The sequence below is a fragment of the Nestor notabilis genome, unplaced genomic scaffold (assembly GCF_000696875.1).
Source record: "Nestor notabilis isolate BGI_N333 unplaced genomic scaffold, ASM69687v1 Scaffold36666, whole genome shotgun sequence".
Classification (NCBI taxonomy): Eukaryota; Metazoa; Chordata; class Aves; order Psittaciformes; family Psittacidae; genus Nestor; species Nestor notabilis.
In genome coordinates this window covers 463-22,651 of record NW_009933968.1, presented here as the reverse complement: position 1 = coordinate 22,651, position 22,189 = coordinate 463, and the positions used below count along the sequence as shown (strand labels likewise).

At 40.7% G+C, this 22,189-nt stretch overlaps 1 protein-coding gene across 1 annotated transcript in view; it reads right to left on the bottom strand.

The window, feature by feature from the left end:
- Positions 1–21,694, bottom strand: part of HGFAC (HGF activator) — a 38,107-nt gene extending 16,413 nt beyond the window's left edge. The window contains exons 1-5 of the mRNA XM_010017107.1: positions 21,573–21,694; positions 16,125–16,198; positions 11,185–11,298; positions 9,907–10,038; positions 8,364–8,474 (exon numbers count right to left, since the gene is read on the bottom strand). Of these exons, the coding sequence (XP_010015409.1) occupies positions 8,364–8,474; positions 9,907–10,038; positions 11,185–11,298; positions 16,125–16,198; positions 21,573–21,694 (553 nt within the window). The remainder of the gene's footprint in view (positions 1–8,363; positions 8,475–9,906; positions 10,039–11,184; positions 11,299–16,124; positions 16,199–21,572) is intronic.
- Positions 21,695–22,189: the final 495 nt, after the last annotated feature.

Sequence of the window (22,189 nt, the reverse complement as noted above, 5' to 3'; positions counted from 1 at the left end):
TTGCTTACATTGCCTCAGCATAGCAGGATGTCTTGTTCTCCAAGGCATGCTTTGCAAGGGTATAAGTTTCCTTCCTACATGAGCTGACTCGTTGGATGCCTGTCTTTTGGATCGTTGAATCCATCTTTTTTTGATTCACCTAGAAGTTCCCTATCTCCTTCCCTGGGTAGCCATGAGATCCCCTCAGAGATGAAAGGAGTAAAAGTCTTTGATTTCGGAGAGCTGCTCTCTCCCCTGCTGCAAGTGCAACTAACCCCTAGTCTGAGCCGGCAACAAATGCGTGACAGAGGGAGTCTCCAATATTCGTAGAGATCTCTTTTACAGGCATCTCACTCCATCACATAAAGTGCTGAAAAAAACCAGGTATTCCGAAAGCAGTAAAGCAAATATTCCCGTGCACAAAGAAACAACCACACAGAGAGCTTTCAAGGACGTCCACATTAACCTAGCACTGCTCCCCAAGGAAGATTTGGTTTATCTTTCAGTGGCTCCCTTTGCCACTGAAAATCTCTGTAAAGATCTAGGAAGCTGGCCAGGTGGGCACAGACTGCACTGAAGAAAGCAGTTGCTATCTTTTTCTCTCTTTAATGATGGACATGTGTAGTCTAAATGAGTAGGGGCAAAAGATTGCATGGCAGCAGCCCCAGGACTGGACTGTTCCTGGCTTGAAGCAAATTACTTCAAATATTCATGCACTAATACATGTCTGTGAAAGAGAGAATAACAGCACCCACTGTAGTATTCAGGGCTTGAAAACACATGAACATAAACCACAATTGAAGAATAAAGGAAGCATTATACCTATTTAACTATATTTCTATATAATTCAATCATACATTTATAATGTTTATATAGATTTCAATATTCCTGTTTGGACTTCTGATTTACTACAACAGGAGATAATGCATGTCACTAATTTAGAACAAATAGTTGATTCAGATAGTTGTGCAGTTCCCTGGGTTTTGAATATCAACAAAACCTCTGTACTGACTGCAGTTAACACTGAAATAAATCCCTGGTGACACTGTAGCCTGATTATGAAACACACAAACAACTTGTCAGAGCCAGAAACTAGGCAGAAATGAGGAAAATTGGCATTCATTTGTAATGAATTTTAATAGAAACTTACCGTGTAAAATAAGAATGGATTTAAGACTGTGAAAACAGTGACTTATATAGCACAAAAGGTTTCTTTAAGTTGCATCCTAACATAAGGATAGCACACTCCATTCATTGAAATTAGACTATTTTTAATATATTTCTTCGTCAAAGTAACTTTGTACATTTGTGCTTGGAAGTACTTAGATCATCGGAGGTAAAAGTGGAGATTTATGTTTCTGACAAAAGTTAAGCTACAAAGCTACCTTCTGGGTAAGTCGAATTCCTCCATATAGAGTTTTAAACCTAGAACTCTATGAAATCTACCAGTAGTTTCTTATAGCTTAGCAAAGAAATATCCTAGATAAGAACGACTGGGTCTTTTTCAATTTAGTTTTTCTATTGATTATCTATCTTCAGTTCTCACACAACAGTTATGATTACCAAGTCATATATGCAGTCAAATAGGTAGGTATATAAGGCTGAAAGGAGTAATGTATTTAGGAAATAGGTTGTCAACTGGCAGGGGAAAGAAATTCCAGCAGCAACAAGCAGATCTCAGTGCTATATTATTTTGACAGAAAAGAAAACTGTGTCATGGACTATTTTACAGGAATATCAAGAGTATCAGGGTGCCTAATTCGTAGTGAAAGCTATGAATAGTGAATATACCTGTAGGTCCTTATGTGTTAAGAGTATAACCCAAGATAAGTCTCTGGACAGGAAAAGAAACAGACTGTATAGCAACTAATGTTGGTGAAGGGATAAGTAGTTGCTCTGTAAAGAGCCAGTAATGAGGAGGGTCTCTGAAACACCTAAAGCACTCAGTATGGGCTGGTGGGAGAAAGCAGGCAATGGGAGAGACAAACAAGGTAATGGAGATTTCTGCATTAATCCAAGAGGTGACCTGAAAGCCTGTGAGCTACTGAAGCATTTCTACTGCATTGTGCCTTCAACTACCTTCCTGACAATTACACAGCAGAACAGGTTGTGTGGATTAAGAGACGTCAGTCCCCTCACATTTCAAGAGATGTGCCCTCTATAAAACATAATTAACTGACACCACTGTCATGCCTCAGATAAAAAAAGACCTTTATGGTTTTGAATTATCCAGCATCCAATAACTAACACTGCTGCAAAGTCAGGCATTCTATCATAAGAGTAAGTACTAAGCGCCTTCTTCATATTAGTAGCTGCTAATATTAATTGTGTTAGTTTATAGTAGGATTAAAACAAAGACTTGTTATTTAAAAAACACACCACTGTAGAAACACAGAAGGCACCACAGAAAGCTTAGTGTCCACCAACATCTGTAAAAACCATTTATTTGTAGGAAGTCCTTTGTTGGTCTTGAACCTACTGCTATCTCTGACTAGGGAAATTTTTGCCAGTTCCTTGGAATTCGCCTTGTCACTCAATCCTTGTCGAGTTAATCCTTAGTGTATGCCATACTGCTAACAGTATAGCTCAGTAGCTTTCTCTTCTCTAGTCCACATTTGCCAAGATGTCAAATGTAAATGACTAATCCATATCCTCTGCAAATGATGGATTTGCATTACCTTTGCATTTTTCTATCAGCCGAAGTATTTATTATGATTCCTAACTTTATAAAGAAACCTGGGATATTAGAGTAGCCTTTCCACTTCTGCACACCTCCATAAATGACACCTTATTATTATCTTCTTGCAAAGCCACGGTTACTGCTAGTTTCCTGTTCACAATCCCCTATATTGGCACTTGGTGCAATGAATCAGAGGTGGGTTTGTAGCTGATAATGCCATGCTCACTCATTCCTTCATCTTCCAATCCCTCCTACCATTTATTATCGTAGGTGATAGTTTACTAGATCTAGTTTTTCTCCATGTAACTTCAGCATTATTTGAATTATTATGAAATAATTCAAAATCTGATGAAAATCCAACCCACCACTACTATTTCTGCAACAGTGCCCTAGGCTTTCTCTTCATTATCATTGTGTTATTAACCCTTGTCCTACCCTCATGCAACCTCCCAGGGGACCCATGAAACTTTACCCCAGCAAAAACGTAATCACCTCTCCAAGCCACATCAAACCGTAATGATGCTTTTCTAACTGCTGATCTTGTTATTACACCTCACCCTATTGCTTCTTTTTTTTAACTTTGGGAGCCTAGAAAATAAAAAATCAAACACTAACCCCAAAGCTTTCGAGTAGATTATAGATAACTTTGGTAAACAAACCAAGTAGTTAAGGCTCATTATCTTCTTCTGTCTCCTTCAGAAGAAAAAGATTTAAAACTTTCCCTCCAGCCTCCAGAGCTGAATTTCCTTTACTAAAGTACCTACATTAGTAGAAAACTGCAAACACCCTATTTCAGTAAAACAACCACTAAAAGAGTGGGTTTGCTGTCTTTTTTACTTCTTTTATTACCTTAAACTCCTCCAGTTTAACCCCCAAAGATTTGGCCTAGAGGGTTTTTTTCCCTGTATGTAATTATATATTCAGCTATTCTGTCATCTTCCTTTCTAAAAATCTTCAACCTATTTCTGACACACAACACCACATCTCCTTATGTAACCATAAGCCTTCCACAATTAGCATTGCAACTCACACTTTCTTTAAAGCTATGGTACTCCTCTAATTCTGTAACCTATAGCCTAACTAGGAAAAGAAAAACAAAACACTAGCAAAAACATTATTGTTACCTAAACTTTAATCCAAAAAAAATTAGAAACATATTATCCTCTGTGTAGTCCTCCCAGTGCTCCTAAATCTATCGTCTACTGGAACTCACAACCACAGTGACGCAAATCCAAACAGGCTTTCTGCACACTGCTTTCTACATTTTCATTCTCACTTTAATCATGAAAAGCATCAAAATTTACCATATCTCAGCTATTCCATGGATTTACTGTATTACATGGCTACCTAAATATTTCATATAAAATAATAAATATAACAAATATCACATGTAATATAATACATATCACATGTAATATAATAAATATTACATGGCTACCTTATTTTCACAAATAGCTCTACAAGAACACACCTTGAACTATTGCTGAGTCCTAACACAACAAATGGGCCAGAAATAAACCACAGCTAACAATAAAGGACAGTGTACCACCCAATGATTAAGGTAATTCTAGACCCTAAAAATCCAGTTGAAAGCTGAAAATCCATCTAAATACATAGTGTTAAACCTCCCCTCAATTATCCACATGTGACTACCACCTATTCCTCTGTCCAACAGTAACAACCAATCCACCCACAGAGATTAAATGTTTCAGGAAATACTTGGCAACTAATCAAATAGAATAAAGTTACCACACTAATATACCCTTCAATAAATCAGGAATAAACCTAAAAATATTAATGAGACCCCCCAAATTTACTAGCAACCCTCACACAAAACCTGTAACAAAGCAATGGTAAGGACAAGGGCTTTTACCCAGGAAATGGGGCAAAACATGTATTTGTTTCCACCAGTGTATCAGCTAAGGTTGGTAGTGTGGATGCAATGGTGGGTTTTCAACCACAGAAACCTAGAAGCACCAATCCCTTAATAAAAAAGTCTACATCTCCTTCCTTCAACCTCCAACTCAGTTTAACATCTCCATAAATTCATATTACAATGAATTTTCTGTCCTCTGGCCAAATAGCTTCTCCCCTTCCTTTAGCTGTGTGTGTCCCTGTATTCACCCAACATCTCTATCTGTTCAAAGAAACATAAAATGTCAATGTGATTTTGCAATTACATGTTTATAGCTGTTTTTCACAAGTTATCACCTCCAATGAAGCTAAATATTCCTGAAGTTAAACATCTCCCAAAAAATTCCCTCTCTACTCCACCTCCCTATACCAGCTTGTGCCAGAGATAAAATATCACCCTCACATCCTTCTCTGATTTCACTTCTTCCCCGCATTTATTACTGCCAAAGTGGCTGGGCCCTTTTTGTAAGTTTTTCTGTACAATGACACCACTATTGCTACTCATAGTTGGACAATTAATTCTGAATCTTCACCTAAAGCCTGGATCCAGAGCGCTCTCAGCAAGATTTCTGTCTCCAAAGTGAATGCAACTACTCTCTTAATCCAAAATCCTTATTTCTAAAAATAAGTGCATATTTAAGGGCAATTTTTATGAATTAAACTAAATGTGAAACGGATCCCTGAACAATTTTAATCAGTATCTGTTTGGGGATGAATTTGTTGGTGGTATATGTGATTTTCTTTGAAATTGTACTTCGCTGAAATCTTATGCATAGAAAACTGCTAGAACTTCTTTTAAAATGGCAGTTCTTTCTTTAGTACTGAAGGTTGCTTCTTTAAGGGCTAGAAAATAATGTGTTAGCACAAAGAATAGAAATCTATATTAGAAACTGTCTTTTGTATATCAATCTCCTTTTTTATAGATATCTCCTATGTTACTTTTATCACCTCCCATATTTTTTTTAAGTTAGCTCATCATTTGCCAGTAGCTGCATGGCCATTATGATAATGGCTTGGCAATATACATACATATATATAATGATTGTTTGCAAGAGAATTTTAAGATCAGTGAAAAGATGATTTTTGAGCACTGACAAGGACCCTGTAGTCCAAAAAAAGGAACAATGGACAGATAAATAGGTAGCTGCAAAATCACAAAAGTTATGATTATTCTCTGTTACTCACTGTTCAGAGGGGGAAATGAAATTACCAGGCAGTAGGTTTTAAGCTAACAATAGAAAATACTGTTTCTCATCACATCTATTTAAATTCTGGAACTTCTTGACACGGCATGCTGTGAAAGGGAAAAGTATGAAGGAGTTCTAAAGAGTTTAGACAAATTCATGGAAAACAGGTAAAGGTCTATCAGATATGATGGTCCAGCCATCTGCTAAGAAAATCCTTAACCAGGAAAAGGATTTCCTAGTAATTTCCTGCTACTTACACTACTCTACTGTAGAATCTACAAAGTAGTAGTAATCTCCTGCTTTGCCAGTGCTAGAGTCACAGCCGTACTTAGACTGAACTGACCCATGATGGCACTTTGTTTAATTAGTATCTGGGGGTGTGACGTCAAGGTAAATTAATTGGTTTTCCATTAGAAACATATGAATACTGGTTATTCTTTGTAGAAGTCAAGGGCAGGGGACATCAGAGGGACCTCAAACACATCACAGACCAATAATATTTTAGGGTACTTACTGTTTATTAAATTATTGTTTTCTTTTATTTCAATCAAAAAGAAGACATTTTTTGCATCCCAACTTGGGTTTAAGGTTGCCTCTATAAATTCAGAATATATTACATTTTGGAGACACTGTAACTTTCTCTGAATCAGGCATTATAACCACTAGCTATTCAGACTAAAGGGTAACCTCACAATCCAGTCCTGTTAGACAAGGGAAACTATACAAGGCTGTAAAAAAAGGAAAACAAAGGGAAAAGCCAGCTGTGCTCACAGCATCAAATTGAAGGTTTGAAGAAAAAAATAATCCAACATATATTTAAAAATCAGTTCTGTGTGTTCTCAGAGCAAAGCTCTGGGTGCTTACACCAGAATGCCATTGCCCCAGTGTGATGATACTACCAGGTCTTTAGACTCCAGCACCAATTCATGTGAGTTAATTTAGAATTACTAAATCCTGGCAAAGAGGGTTTTTTCATCTTTAAACTCATTTGCAAGGCCCTGACACATACACACAATCCTCCAGTTCCCGTTTCATGTGGGGGTGTTAGGCAGCTGAACACAGATGGATTGTAAGCATCTAAAGCCATTTGTTTAGCAAACCAAATGTGTGCTTGATTATTTTCAAGTAATCAAAGAGCACCTGCTTATTTCTTGTTCTCAGCTAGTCAGACAGAAACCAGTATTACAGCTATAACACTGTCATCCAGATATTTATAACCCAGGCCATGCTGGGTGGATGTTTATGCATATTTTGGGCAGGGGATGATGATAACGAAATAGGAATTGGAAAGCAATTTCATGTGAAGATGAGCAGCACACAGTCCTCCCCAGGACACCAGGTCACACATGTGCCATACACACACAGCCCCTCACCCGGATCCATGCAGCAGCATTCACAAACCCTGGGACAAGTGTCCCTTAGGACAACTAGAGGACAAAAATCTGGATTTCACTACAATATTGCTCCTTACGAAGGACTTAAAAGAATCACAAGCCCATTTTGTACAATTTGTCAGGTACCTGGTGAATGTAGGTTCAAAACCAGTTCATATGTCATTTAATTTGCCAATTCTGCTGTTTGTTATTCCAGATGTATTGCTGGTCTCCCAGATAATTTTTTTCCCCCACATTAAATAGCTGGCTACACCATGTCAGCTATCAGAATACCAAAATAAGGATACCAGATACCAATTCCAGTGTTCATTATCATGGTTTTTTTACTCCACCACCCACTTGGACCAACTAGATGCCCACCATAGCTACTGGGAGTCTTGTCGTCAGTTTTGATGAGCCCTGGGATTTATGTACTCTGAAAGACATTGCCAGTAGGTTGATGGGATCACAAGCTGATATAACTAAAAATCTATTGTAATTTATGCCTAAAACTTGCTGTGTTTGAAAAGTAGTCACTGATATAACTTGAGGATTTAGTACATAATTAAGCTTTACAAACAGATTTAACCCCTGCAGAGAGATACGTTAAGTCTTGAGGGAAAATTGTATCAAAAACTATGTAGCAGCTAATAAGAAGCAACACAGAACTAACACGTAGGCATCAAAAAACAGATTTCTCTGCCTTGACCCACCAGTTCAAGTAAAGTTCTATACTATACTGGGCTAAAGGTGCTATTAATTTAAAGCAGAAGGTAACCCAAAAAAAAGGTGTCCATTTTCTTTTGTCTACTTCCCACAATAATCTAGTGCTACCAGAGAGTCAACTGCCAGATTTTGTCAGAGCATAAATCCCTACTTTATGAGGGCATGCATAGATCTTTGGGGAAGCGTTTGCACTAGAGTACAGCTCTGAGACTGACACTGTAAAATAGAACTAAGCGCTTATTTTATGGGCATGAGTAATTGGATTAGGAATTCTGTGTTTAATTTTCCATAGAGTCAAGGACATGAACAAGTATTTGTAGAATTGGGATTTTGGTGGCGAAGAGCATGTTAGTTTTTACACTGGGGGACTTCAGTAATCGTTCATTCTGTGTGACTCTTCAGTTATTACAAGAAATGTCTGCAAAGGCAGAATAAAACACAGAGGCAAAAAACACCCAGATGAAAACTCAGATTCCCTGTCCACCAGTAGGTCGTCACACTTACCAATATTGCAGTACTTTCCTGCAAAATTTCCTTTGCAATCACACACTATTTTCTCACTGGCGGTAACCATTTTACATTCTCCACCATTCAGGCAAGGATCATGAGCACAACCTACAAGCAGAAACCAAAGGTCAAACCAAAAGTACAAGCTATTCAGGAGAATCAGACCCTTTTAACTCACTTTAGTACACCTTCTCCGTGCATGTACATTTTGGGGAAGTTTTCCCTTTTTTACTCATCTCAGACGTACACCTGATGTAAAATAAAGAAAAGGAAACTCTGCTGATGTCTTCCCACTGAGGTCTGTCTCATTGTTTTCACTCTTATTGGATAATGTCAGCCTAGCTATTGAAAAATATTATCAATGAACAATAGGTAAAATGGGGGTGGTGATGATTATTACTAGTGGTGATGGTGATGGCATTAGCACTTCTTTCTGTACAGAGGGTTCTGCCAATTCCAAGTTTGCCATTGAGCTGCATTAAAATTTGTAGTAATGTATCTAATAGGGAGCTCAGTTAAATATTTAGGATCTGTGACTGGGATGTATTAAGTCCTATCAGATTTCCCAAGTCTCCCATGGACTCCCTAGAAAAGCCAGCTACTCTTCTAAGTAAAGCCTAGTAGACGTCTAGAAAGCCACCAGCTCTCCGTGCTTTAACTTCCAGTTCTGTAAGGTGGGAATAGAAGCATCTACCTATTTCAAGGGACTTTAATGAAGCTTACTTAGAACTGTAAGTTACTTGGGAAGTTAACAGTCAGCCAGACAGAACAGCACAATAGCCATACCAGAGCACATATATAAGTGAAGCATATGGTTTGCTTACCATAATCTCTCCTTCCCCAAGGGAGGTGCTGCATTGGCTTCATCAGGAAAGTGACAACCCAAAGCACATGCCCTGCAGCTATCTGGCCAGCTGAGTTGGGCACCTGCCAGCCTCGAAACAAGGAGGAGGCTTCATAAAACAAGCATCACCTCAGCCAGGAATGGGTATGTTGGGCCAAAAATCATGGGGACTCTGGGGCTGTTGCAGGGCATATGGGATCCTGGAGGCAGGTAAAGTTTACACGTTGGCAGCTCAAGAGTGGGATAGGCTTGGGAAGAAAACCCAGAGGTGAAACAGCAATATGAAGCAACTGTAGATGTGCAGAGAAGAGTAGCTGAGGGTGTGCCCCTCAGGCGCGTTATAGGTTTGGAGGAGAAATTTTATCTCTTCAACTGTGTAATCTGTTGCATGTTTTTACATAAGGCAGATCAGGATTGCATCCTTCTCAAAGCAAATACTGAGATGTGTCCCTAAATATAATACATTAATGCATGTAATTGCTTACTCAAATAAGAATAGACACACTAAAGTGATTTCCTGGGTCAGCATTACTGCTCATGCATGGAAAGAAAAGCTAAAATATTCTCTTTTGGGAAGGATACATGAGCTGCAGAAGCAGTATTACTGTGTGTAACACTGCTCAGCTTTGATATCCTAGCTGTCCTTTATCCCCACTCGAAGAAGGCCAATAGCTGTAATACATCATAGTGCCTTACTTTTGTGTTCAGCACTCCTACACTCAATCTGGCCATCCACACACACGCACTGCTCCACAGTTCCCTGTTGGACTCTTGACCAGCTCATGCCCACGTCAAAGAACTCGTAGAGACTGTTGTCAAAACATTTCTCTGAAACACAATTTAAAAAACAACACAAGCTTTCTGAGGTTATTTCTTGCAAAGAATGGCACCACAATCTCCATCATTCCCTGCTCATTCTTCTTTCGTCTGTTGAGCAGATACGTGCTTGGTGACAGTGCTTCTAAGCAAGCCAGCCTGCATAGTGTGAAGGTACTAAAACACTGTAGCAGCAGCTCCAAGGACCTGGAGCCAGAGGTAGGTTTTTCCTAAAGCCCTATGAGCATGACAGCATCACCATTACTTAAGTCCTTCCTAAAGTTCATTCAGCAAACACAAAAACTCAAATCAGTGGTATATACCTGTGTCTGTCCCACTTTACTGCATCATCTGAGATGATGGTCTGTGCTAGAGACAGTGGAACACCAGGACTGAAAAGGGCTTCATTGCTTATTGTTGGGAGACCAGTCCAGAGCTACAGGGAATGTGGTTTAGTGGTAGATTTGGTAGTGTTAAGTTAATAGTTGGAATCAATGATCTTAAGGATCTTTTCCAACCTAAACAGTTTTATGAGAAGCATTCAATGAACAACAGCAAGCACAATTGAAACCCTCAGTTTAAACGACTAATTCCTTGTTTGACATGCAGTAAATTGGGAGTGACATCACCATAAAACTGGAAAAATAACCCAGACAAAGCCTTCTGGCCTGACTTTCATTGAAAAGGACTACCCTGAAGCTGCCTAAGTGCAAAGCTGACATCACAGGAAAAGTCGTGGTAGACCCGTGTGTGCATATACATAAGGGATAAAAGCGTCACCTGAAATTCTGCTGCTGCTTCATGTCTCTCTGCCCTACCTACTAGATGATATTATTAGTAATTTCCAAACATGTAAGGGATATTTAAATCTTAAAACCAGCAAAGGGCAGGGAAGAGGCTCTTTGTGTTTTCCACAGCTTAATGCCTCACTGGCTCAGAGCATGCTTGAATTTCTAATTGTGTAATCAAGCTATTTTCAGCTGTCCCGTCAGTAATGGATTGTCTGTCACAACCATTTGGAAATCCACCTACACAAACATTCGTGCTGCAGTGGTCTCTCCCATCACAACAGCACTATCTTTTAATTAAGCAAACACTAATAAGCTGTACTTACTGCTTGCATTTCATGTTGTAACACTCCTGGAAGAAGATACTTACCCATCTGACAGTCCTTGCCCGTGAATTCCTCAGGACAAGTGCAGTGGTACCTCCGATGGCCATGTGCAGGAGAGCAGGTCCCTCCGTTTTGGCAAGGGTTGTTTGCACAGTGATCTAGACAGGCCACAAAAGCAGCTGTTGTTAAGAGGTGCTACATAAACTGTGCTTTCTTGTAGTAGGCATCAGCTTGGTTACATGAACCGTTTTGGTTCAATGCACAGTGGGTTTAATACCATCTATTAACCTAGAACAAAGCTTATCCAGCCAATTTACACTGGGTTCGTTTCCAGCTGTATATCAGCTATATCTATTCACCTTTTAAAAACCATGTAGTAAATCACTGAGCTGAACCTTCTGCCAAGAGTAACTTGTCCGAAGGTGGTAGGTCGAGCCATGCAGGAAGTTAGCAGAGCTGCCACGGTGGTGAGGAAGAAGATGGGACAAATGCCCACAAGATGGAGCTGTGCCTTTACACTGGGGAGGGAAGGCTGCGGCTCTGCCTCTGCCCGGATTACTGCCCTGCGTGCTTCTCACTTCAACATCAATGCCCAGGGCCACGCAACTCTCTCAAATTACACAAAGGACAACCCTCGACAGAAGAATTTGCTATGGATTTTTGGATTATGTCAAAACTAATGGACAACTGGAACAAAGGAAAAAAAATTAAAGCAAGACAAGTGCATGTCCAAGTAAATCAGGCCAAGCAAGATTAAGATGGATCAGCCTAGTATATGTCTGTTTTCTAAGGAATTTCTAACTCATGGGAAAATATAGTGGGAGAGGAGGGGATGCGCCAGGAAAATTAACTCCTGTGATAAAAGCTTGACTTGGCAATGTGTAGTGCAAAAGTAGTAAGAGTCTTGCTGGCCAGGCAATGTTCCTGACTTCAGGCAGTGCTGAGGGATGGATCTGCCCTGAAGTTAACCAACATCATGTTTTACACCTGCTGCAGAGCTGGCCCAGCAGCTTGCCTGCATTCAAATCCTTTTCTTAATGCTAGTCAGACTCTGCAAGGGCAACTCTAGAGTTACTCAATCCAGGTGCTCCTTCAGTAGAGTGTGGTCCTTACGCATGGGATACAACATACAGGAACAGGCACACGTATATGGGGCTGAAGCAACGCATTAAAGGTACACCCCGAATTTTGTCACAGTGGTGTAAATGTGAGGTTCCCCTGCATAGATCAAAATATTTACTTCAGAACAGAGTGGTGTAATTGTTATCTGATAGCAGGTCTGGGTGTATTCACTGGTAGTTTCACTCTGGGATAATATCAAGGGTAAGCAAGTAAAGGCAGTGACATCCTGCTGTTGGATAGTTATGAAACTTTAAGTGGCGTAACGTTTCCTCAAAGGAAAATCCTGTATTTCCTATTCCCATCACATCTAAACCATGACTTCGTCTCCAAGCCATATTCTGGTACAGTGGTGCTCAAGTAATTTTTTGTACCTTCATTAAATCTGCAAAAAGCACTTGAATTCCTTCATTTCTTTCATTTCTTTCCCAGTTGAAGCTCCTCAGTATATCCCACCTACCACTCCAGTCTGACTTCCCTGGGGTGTTCTGCATCCCTCCCCACCTTTCCTGAAGTCCAGGAGCATCTGCCCATAAGCACATGGACACATCACAGTTCCCTGTAGGGAATCCTGAGCACTTCTAACTATCCATTAACTGTAGAGTGCCAAGTCCCTTCCTGCTCTGCCAGTGCCTAAAGTCACCCAGCAGTATCTCCCCACCCACATGGGTGAAACACTCCATGCTTGCTAGCAATCACCTTGACTTCAGCTTCACTTCTCTGAGGCTCTGCTGAATGAACAGTACCCTTGTCCCCCCTTTCTAACCATGTCTTCCCACAAAAACTTTCTGTTTCTGCCACTCTTCTCTCCAGAACCAGGACTGCTCTTCCCCAAAGCCCCTTCTGGGATGATGCCTCTTCCTCTTGCCATGTGCAGCCCACACTGCTCGACTTCTTCTTTCCATATGAGTCAAAATGGCTCAAAAAACTCTCTGTCTGGCACTTTTCTCCCAATTCGGGGCCTCCCTGGGGTTTTAGCCATTAAGATTTCCAGACGTTCAGAGCAGTAGTCCCAACAGAGTGCCCAAAATCTGGAAGTCCCACGCAGAGGGGCATTGTACATTTAAGCATATATGTACATACATACAAGCTACATGTGCACAGCCCAGTTGGCCCATGTGTATGAAAGGACTCACACTGGGCAGCTACTACATGCTGTCTCCACAGGTATCTTCTGGGTAGGAGAGGAGGATCATCTGGAAACCCAAACAAATACCCCCTGAAGGCAGTTATAAAGCTCCCAATGATTTTGGGGGGAGGGTTGAACAAGAGCTGTGGGTGCCAATACAACAAGCTCTGGCTCTACACAGCAGTATTTCCCTCCAGCAAAGCCTTCCTACCTGAGCTTCACTTCATCCTAAAGCTAAAGGCTTTTTGGTTAAACTTTCTCTTGAATTTGGCAGATGTATTTTTCTGGATCAATGCCTCCAGCACTTGCTTAACATTGATTTGTAAGCAGATCCAATGGTTTCAAGTTGACTCCCCACGTACACATGGTATTCTTGGCCTGGAGAGAATTTGTGCTTCAACCTTTGCTTTCAAGCAGCTCTTTCCTCACCCCTGTTCACACACTCCTCATCATGTCTAATGACCAAAGGATACTCTCTCCCCCAAAAATTTCATTTTTCTTGTTTTTCAAGCATCTATAAAGGGGTTGAGAGTGCCCCAAAGATTTTCTATTTTACGCAACAAAATCATATATTTTCCACATTTTAAAGATCAGCATTATTCAGTTTTACTGCTTCTTTCTTCCCAGCTGTCTTCCCCAGCAGGCAAACTTTCCTCCCATTCGCTTGAGATTCCCTTCAGCTATTATGCCGCTCCTTCCTTTCAGCCTCACCATAAATCTTCTCTCTTGGATGGCGATCTGTTAAACATTTACCAAATACGGTGCTTGCTTCTTAAAAATATAAGTAGACTTATGTGTCTAAATAAATTAACAGGTAATTTGTTTCTTTTATTTCTTTTGCCAAATTATTAATCCTTCCAGAAATAGTCTTGTGTTTGCATCAGCCAGCAGTGATCTCTTCCAGCTACCTCATCCTTTTTTCTCTTTCTTTTCCTCTCTCACTCATATAACTCCTTTTTTTCTTTTTTTTTTTTTTCCTGGAGAAAAAACAGTACCCTCACTGACATTAAAATATATTGACAGAGGATATTGTCCTCAGCCAGGGGCAGGCAGACACGATGCCTTTCTTGTTGCAAACCACCCTATCCAACACTGTGATGAGTAATAGGCAAAAATGAGGCAGCAAGCTCAAAAAGGCTGGAGGTGGCTGCACGCGCGGCTGGCAGCGTGATGGTGATGGGCAGACTGAGGGACAGAGGTGGCACAAGGCACCCGCAGAAATGCAACACTAGGCTTGGAGAGCTACTGGAAAAGCCAGCCACAACCATGACAGTGTTGCACTGGAGGATTGAAGCAGTCATTAGTTAAAGCTTCCAACATTCTAAGCTCTGGGAGGGCATTCATGAACCTGACTCTTTTAAGCATAACTGTCTATAAAGTCTACATTCGTGTCTGACATACTTGCATTACAAAGGCACATACACTGCTGCTTGTTTTGGGGTTAGGTCATTTGTCTCTGATCTACTGCTAATCTGTTTTAAAGCCAAGCTGGGAAATAATTTAAAGTTGTTAAGTTTAAAGTGATGATGCTGTGCACTGCTTAATTTTAGACTGTCAGCATGATTCAGCTAACGCTGGCTTTTCAAGCGCTCTAGTAGGCTGCAGTCAGCTTGGCAATGAGACTCCTGACACAGAGGAGAACTCCCTGCAAAGGGATGGTGGAAAATGTCTTTTGTTTGAAAGTGAGAAGTGAACATCTGAGGGCATCTGGTTATATTCCACAGACTAAAGAAGACAGGTCACATTTGAAAGTAGTTAGGTTAAGAAAAGAGGAACAGGATCAGTATTTAGACACAGATCCAAAAAAAACCTCAGGAGCATCAAGTCTGATCAGTGCAACACCAGATTTGTCAATGCTGCTCTGTCACTGTATAAACTGAGAATTCGATATATGTGTTCTTTATAAAATGAGATTCCCCAGCATCCAGTTTATGAAACAGAGCTGGGGAGACAGAGATAAGCAAGACACAGCCATCAAGGCACTGCTGAGGACTGGGATGCATAATCTCCACTGAAATGCTTGGGACATGGTGCTTTTACCCAGCGTGTCAATGAAAGTGACTTACATAGAAAGGAGAGATTGCCACAGACCTTGGCTTCCTGTTTTAGACAGACTTTCACAATGAAGTAATTGCAGCACTGGAGTGTGGTGACCACACAAAGTTATAACACTGTTCAGCTAAGTAACCCTTCCATAGCCCCTCGGTACTCCTGCATCTGTCCTTCTGTTTTCTCTGACGCAGCCCAAAGCCCAAGGAAGTCCGTTTTTGAAGGTCTGCTCTTTACCATGAGATCTCAAGGAAGCACAGTGGGAAGTGATGGCTGTGTGTTGTACAGGCAATGAAATGTTTCTGTACCTTCTAAAAAACTAACTGGTCAGACAGAAAATACAGCTGATTAAATGAAGGCAAAACTAAAAGGCATATCCAAGCTGCAAGGGAGATGATCACTTCTCTGTTCAGCTCCAGCAGGAGGTCACATTTCTGTGTTGATGTTACCATAGTTTCTCTCCATGACTTCAAACTTGTCAACAGAGAATGACTTAAAGACTGGGTGGTATTAACAATTTCATGCTATGGTTATGCACAGTCACGGAGAGATCCTGGAAACATTTAATGTGGCGGCTTGATCTGTGTACACCAAATAAAAGCAGCACTGAAGGCACCGTCCCTCCTTACTGCAGGTAGCAAAGTAGGAGCCAGGTATTTGGAGCAACTCAACAATGGTTTGCCTTACCTGAGTGGTCTTTGGGCAACAAAGCACAGTGTCCCCATCTCCTGTCCCGGTCATAGTTATGTGTTGTTGAACACCTAAAAGAATAAAAGGTGCAGTTTAGTGCAGCTTTAAACAACCTGGATGTTTTCTCTGAAACTATATGGCCTTCAGACTCTGGCAACCTGGAAATTTGTATTTTTTTTTTCCAATTAACATCTGTTTCATTCAAAGTCTTTTAACATCAGAAGGAAAATAAGCTTTCTTTTGTTAAAGATGCTCTGCCCCATTTCTCTCAAATTAAATATAGATTGAGATGTGGAAGCAGGATCTGAAATCTCCAATGAACCCTCCAGAAAAACCCAACCTCTTACCATTTCTAAAATTAGAAAATGCAAGACAGAAATGGAAACCAAAACAAAAGTAAATAAATTATGTCTCCTTTATTCATTACAAAACAAGCAAAACAGGACCCAACCCATTTCTGATCCAGTCAGTTACTTTAATAATCTGTGGAGGCAAGAGACTGCCCACAGAGGGACTTTGCTGTGGCTTTCAGCAACGAACATATTTTGCACTCAGTTCCTCTAAAGTATTCCTATTTTTTCACTTGCCAGATGAATTGAGGAAATAACTGACACAGCGGTGATTTCCAAATGCATAGATAAAACCTCTCCTTTTCACAGAGCAGCGAGCTGAATCCTGCACACCACACTGCCATGGGAATCCTACCGAGACAAACTTTGACAACTCCCTATCCAAGCATGTCCCTTGCCCTCATCGGTCTGTTATCTCCGAGGCTCACAGCTCTCCAAGGAGCATTAAGCTGAATTCTCCATTTGCAGAAGTAGACTTACAGGCTTCCCTGAGGCCACACAGGGAGTGTGTGAGTGAACTGAGGCTGAACCTTGGAGGTCCACATCCTGTCTTAATGCACTATCCACCAAAACATCCTCCCTAACAAGTTTTAATGCAGCATAATAAATATCAGCGACATGGCATTGGAAGAAATGGGAGTTTGCTTTATTTAATGTGCCTGATAATCCATATTCATTATGTGTGTTTTTATCATACCTTGGACAGTTGTGTTATCAGATATTTTGTCCCCCTAGGATGTCACAAGCTAGACTGAAATTTTATTGTAGAGCATGTGTACCATTTTGCCTGCCCTACTTTGCTTCTTAATTAGATGCTATGTGACATTAAAAATGCTTTCATTCCAATGGAGCATCTGAATAGACCACATGTATTAAGTTTGGTGACCTCAATTATAGAAAGTGCAGAAAAAGAAAGGTGCTAGTTTGTCTAGTGCAGATTAACTTAGCATGTACTTAAAGGGGCTGTTTTCTCCCAGGCACTAAGGCCCCTGTGACTCTGTTGGGAGTTAATGGAAATTTCTCTGTGTTCCTTCTCTGGGAAGTGGATTGTGCTTTTTTTAAGGGATGGTCTATTATGCATGAGGAGGAAGGTGAGGAGTACGTTAAAAGTGATCCTCAGCACTGCTTGTGTCATTGGTGGCAAAACACTCTCTGACTGAACTGTGCCAGCCATGATGGGGAAGGACAATCCAAACTTTTTGAGCTTTTCTAACTGACATAATTATCCAGAAGAGCAGTGTTACACTGGGCAGCATGGAAGAGGCAAACGGAAGAGGTCTTCTGTACCCCTAAAGAACACAAGCAAACTCTGATCATCAGGGAGAAAAAACTATCTATATGCAAATTAATACTCTCCAAAGTCTTTCCAGCAGAAATCAATTTCTAAGCAAACGAAGAACTCATTTTTTTCCCCTTTAGATATTTTTTGCTATCAGAGACCCTGACTGAGTCTTCTTCCACTAGCTTTCCACTTCCCACTGGTTTGTGGAAAGAACACCAGTGAAGAACACCAGTGTTCTTCACAATCAGCCCCTTCCTTCCCCTCACCTTGCAGTGACTATAAAGAATTGGTCCTCCCCTGTGATGCCAGGCTGCCTCCTCAGTGCCAGTCTTCTAGTACATTCACATAATCCTTTTTTATTTTCCACCACGTATTTCTCACTGTCTGGGAAAAGCTCAGCACATCCTCAAAGCTACTTCTCTGGTCGCCCTCCCTTTCTTTTTAAAATGTCTTCTTTGTTGAAAGGCTTATCAAAAATGTGATGACATGTGGGATGTTACCCCCAGAAGCCAGATCAACCAGGTGGGCTTATTATTTCTTTGTGTTACTTGTAAATGGGCTCACTCTCTAAGTTTATGAGATAACAAAAGTCTTTATGTCAGCCCATTGCATAAAATTATTAATAAAGAAGTGAAAACTTGAAGTCATGGGTACTGAATTAATTGCACCAGATAAGGCATAGAATCATAGAATTACAAACTGGTTTGGGTTGGAAAGGACCTTAAGATCCTCCAGTTCCAACCCCCTGCCACGGGCAGAGACACCTTCCACTAGACCAGGTTGCTCCAAGCCCCTGTGTCCAACCTGGCCTTGAACACTGCCAGGGATGGGGCAGCCACAGCTTCTCTGGGCACCCTGTGCCAGCGCCTCAGCACCCTCACAGTGATGAACTTCTTCCTAATATAGAAGCCCACTACTAGGGATTGATTTAAATATCATTTTAAATCAATTTATGCAAACAATATGGGAATGGAGGGATAAATGCTATATCATAGATGAGGCTTAACTGGTAGGCTGGTTAAATGGAAAGCAGGTTATTTTACCCATCAGGAGCACTGTGAGCCTTAATAATAGGATATTTTGGAGAGCAAGCAAAGCCTCAGGCCAGAGGCAGAGTAGTGGAATAAAAGAGCTCTGAGATCACACCTGGTGCTCTCACAGTGTTTGAGGCCTGGAGCTTCCCTCCCACCTTCACAGCCAAAATCTGAACCAAAGTCTGCTCCCACCGTTCCTCTTGAGCAGGGTCTGGGGGAACCCATCCCACCATGGGACACAGGGACAGGGCACTGGCAGCATCCCTGCAGCCACAGCTTGGCTGCAATACAGACCACGCTCCCTGTTTGCTCTCATGGGTGTTAATTGTATCCCCATTTTGCCTGTCCCTATGCTGCTTTGACTTTCTGGAGACACTTTGAACTTCAACAACTGTTACAGCTAGTTTTTTCTCTTCAACACAAAAGGCAAATTTACATGACATCTTTATTACCTGGTAAGAGGCCACTAAATAGAAATTTATCCGTGAAGACAGATTATAATTAAAGGGAAATGCAGTACAGGATGCTGTTAAAGGAAGTTTGTTACTTGAATACTGCAATTATTTATTTTTCTTTCATACATTTTCAATAAATATTTATTAAGATACAACCTGTATATTGCTCTCAGAGAAGGTAGGGAGAGGTTTCTGCAGTCAGGACTGATTTATATTGAAATATTTAACATCACAAATGGACAAGGTCATATCTGATTGCCTTTCGCATTTATCTCCTTGAATAAGCAGAGTGGCTTTCATTAATGAGATATCCAGCTTTGTATTAAGACAGACACTGCTCTTATACACTTTCTGCTGAAGGACTATCTATCTTTTTACTGAACCTAATATGATGGGCTAGCACAGACTATCTGTGTCATAGGTACTATGAGAAAATATGTAACAAAATTAAAACCTATTGGAAGTCCTGCCTGCAGTCTTGTCTTAAAGTGTGACTTGAGGACTATGAATATGGACCCATTAAGCATTTGTATAATCTAGCACTCTCCTGCTCTGGTCTCCTTGCATTTGCTCCCGAAGAGGCAGGTTACATCCAGCCTCACATCGTCTCCATCCTTACTAGCAGCTTGCAGGCAGGCAGGAGCAGGAAGGACACAAACCTTGCCCTGCCTGCTGCCTGCCAGGTCCCCTGGGATCAGTTATTCAGCTTCAGTCCAGCCCGGGCTAGTGCCAAGTCACACAAAAATGCATACAGCAGTTTCCCAACTGCTATTCACGGCTCTTTTCCCAGCATCTCTGGGCCTGAAGTCACACATTAGGTTGCTTTTAGTTTGTGAAAAAAGAGCAAACACTGGTCAGGCCAGCCATGGGGTGAAATGGCCTGTCAAAACTAAACAGCTCCAGCTGTTCTCTTCCTCGTCTCCCCACTTGTAAATGGCTTTTAAAAATCAGAAGCAGGAGAGCAAGTTGTCCAAGGTCAGCTCTAAAGTGTGCTCTAACCTTGGATCCAGCCATTCACAGGTTTTCCTTTTTCTTTTTTTTATTGCTGTCACCCAGCTGGCTAAAAACAAATACACAGTGTCATGTATTAACAAGATCCATCTTAAACATTGCAAGAAATTAAGTGGGTCCAAGGGTCAAGGTCTTTGTGGCTGCTGTTCGTCAGAGACAGGGTTCACACTGGAAAATTATTCCAGTTCTCTTCCCTTAGTTGAGATATTCTTGAATTCTTCTTTCCTGGAGGGTTTTCTTGTCTGGATTGTACCTATGGATGTTGAGGAAACTCAGAAGAGGTCTCCCAGCCTGAAGCCCTGTCTATTTGTGCAATGTGCTGTGTTGTTTACATTACATCAGCACTTGAAACAGATGTGCCATCAGAAAGATGACACAGATCATAAAAACATTAGACATCCCAGTACAAAAAAAACGTTTTCTGCCCTGCATGGGTAAGTAAAATTAATCCCATAAAATATTATTTCCACCCTAAAAATATCCAATTATGTGCCTTTCATATAGTTCAGCTGTGCATATTTTCACATATATTCCCTGCTTTGTTGCCTTTGATTTCTCTTAATATATGCCCATTAGATAGGTTCATCAGCAAAGTTAGGCTTGTTTATTCAGTGCTTGCTTCAGTAGGGTTTCCACTTGACCGCCTCTACCCCAAACTGAATAATGAATGCTTTTAACAACTTCTGAGTATGTAAAAGAATAACCTTTGCCCAATATAAGGGGGCCTGACCTTAAACACACTAGTAGAATAAATCATTAGCCAACAAACAGGAGTAATACTTCATCTCTTAGTACTGCACTGTCCAAAAGGGGCCTGGTGCCAATCTGGATAGAAATTAGACACATGGAGGAAAAAAACCAAACAACTTTCCTCAAAAATCAGATGGTCTCTGCTGCAGTACGAGTACGACCTCCACAGATCAAACAATTCCTTAACCAAGTGTCATCTCTTACAGATGTCTCTCTCCTTTCTACCTCAGCAGAGATTTTCTATCAGGTCATTTCATCAGTCCTGCCCTTTCTGTACAAGCGCTTCCCACTCACATAATTTACAATTCCAATATGAAGGCCAAGAAGGAAACATTTCCAGAATTCTTGAGCTTTCTGTGGCCCTGGAGACCCCATCGCTGGGCTCCCTCCCCTCTGAGCACAAACCTGACCCAAAGGCCATGATTATAAGCAAGAGAACTGCATGGTTCTCCTTGGGAGCAACATTAAGCTCAATTTAATTATTCTAAAAGCAAGATTAAAGCACTAAAAGGATGACATTTTCCTTTGAATGATGTCTTCATTTATGAGCAATGTTAACTTACCATTTCTTTCGGGAAAATAGATTTGATAAACACGAGTGATAAAACCTTCCACCGTACCGGAAAGGAAATTTGCATAAATTTCCATCCTCTGTAAACACTGAAATACAAGAATAAAAACTCATCATGCAGCCAAACACCAACCCACAGGTACGTACATAACATGTTATTACTTGAAATTATTAAGATAGAAATCTTCACATTTATTTCTAGTGTGTAAGGGGCTTAAAATCCCATGTAATGACCGAATCAAGTCATACTAATGGGCTCTGCAGTAGAATAAAGATCTCAGATCGATTCAGCTCAAAATATATTGCAATTTCTGGTACAGCAAATGCCAATTATATTCATTAATTGCAATTATCATTTCTAATTATGTAGTACCGTAACAGCATATTAAATTGATTTCTGAAGTAGCATCCTTTCAGGCTCCATATCGCATTGTAGCATCTGTTCAAGACAATTAAGGAACCAGACAGTACAGACTGAAATAGGAACAGTCAGAAGAAAGAAGGTTTTAAAGATTAGGTGAAGACAGATAGTTTTGATCATACCACCTTCCCTTTGGGATACAGAGATCTCTTATAACTAGGGAGAAATCAATGGGACCAGTGTCTAAA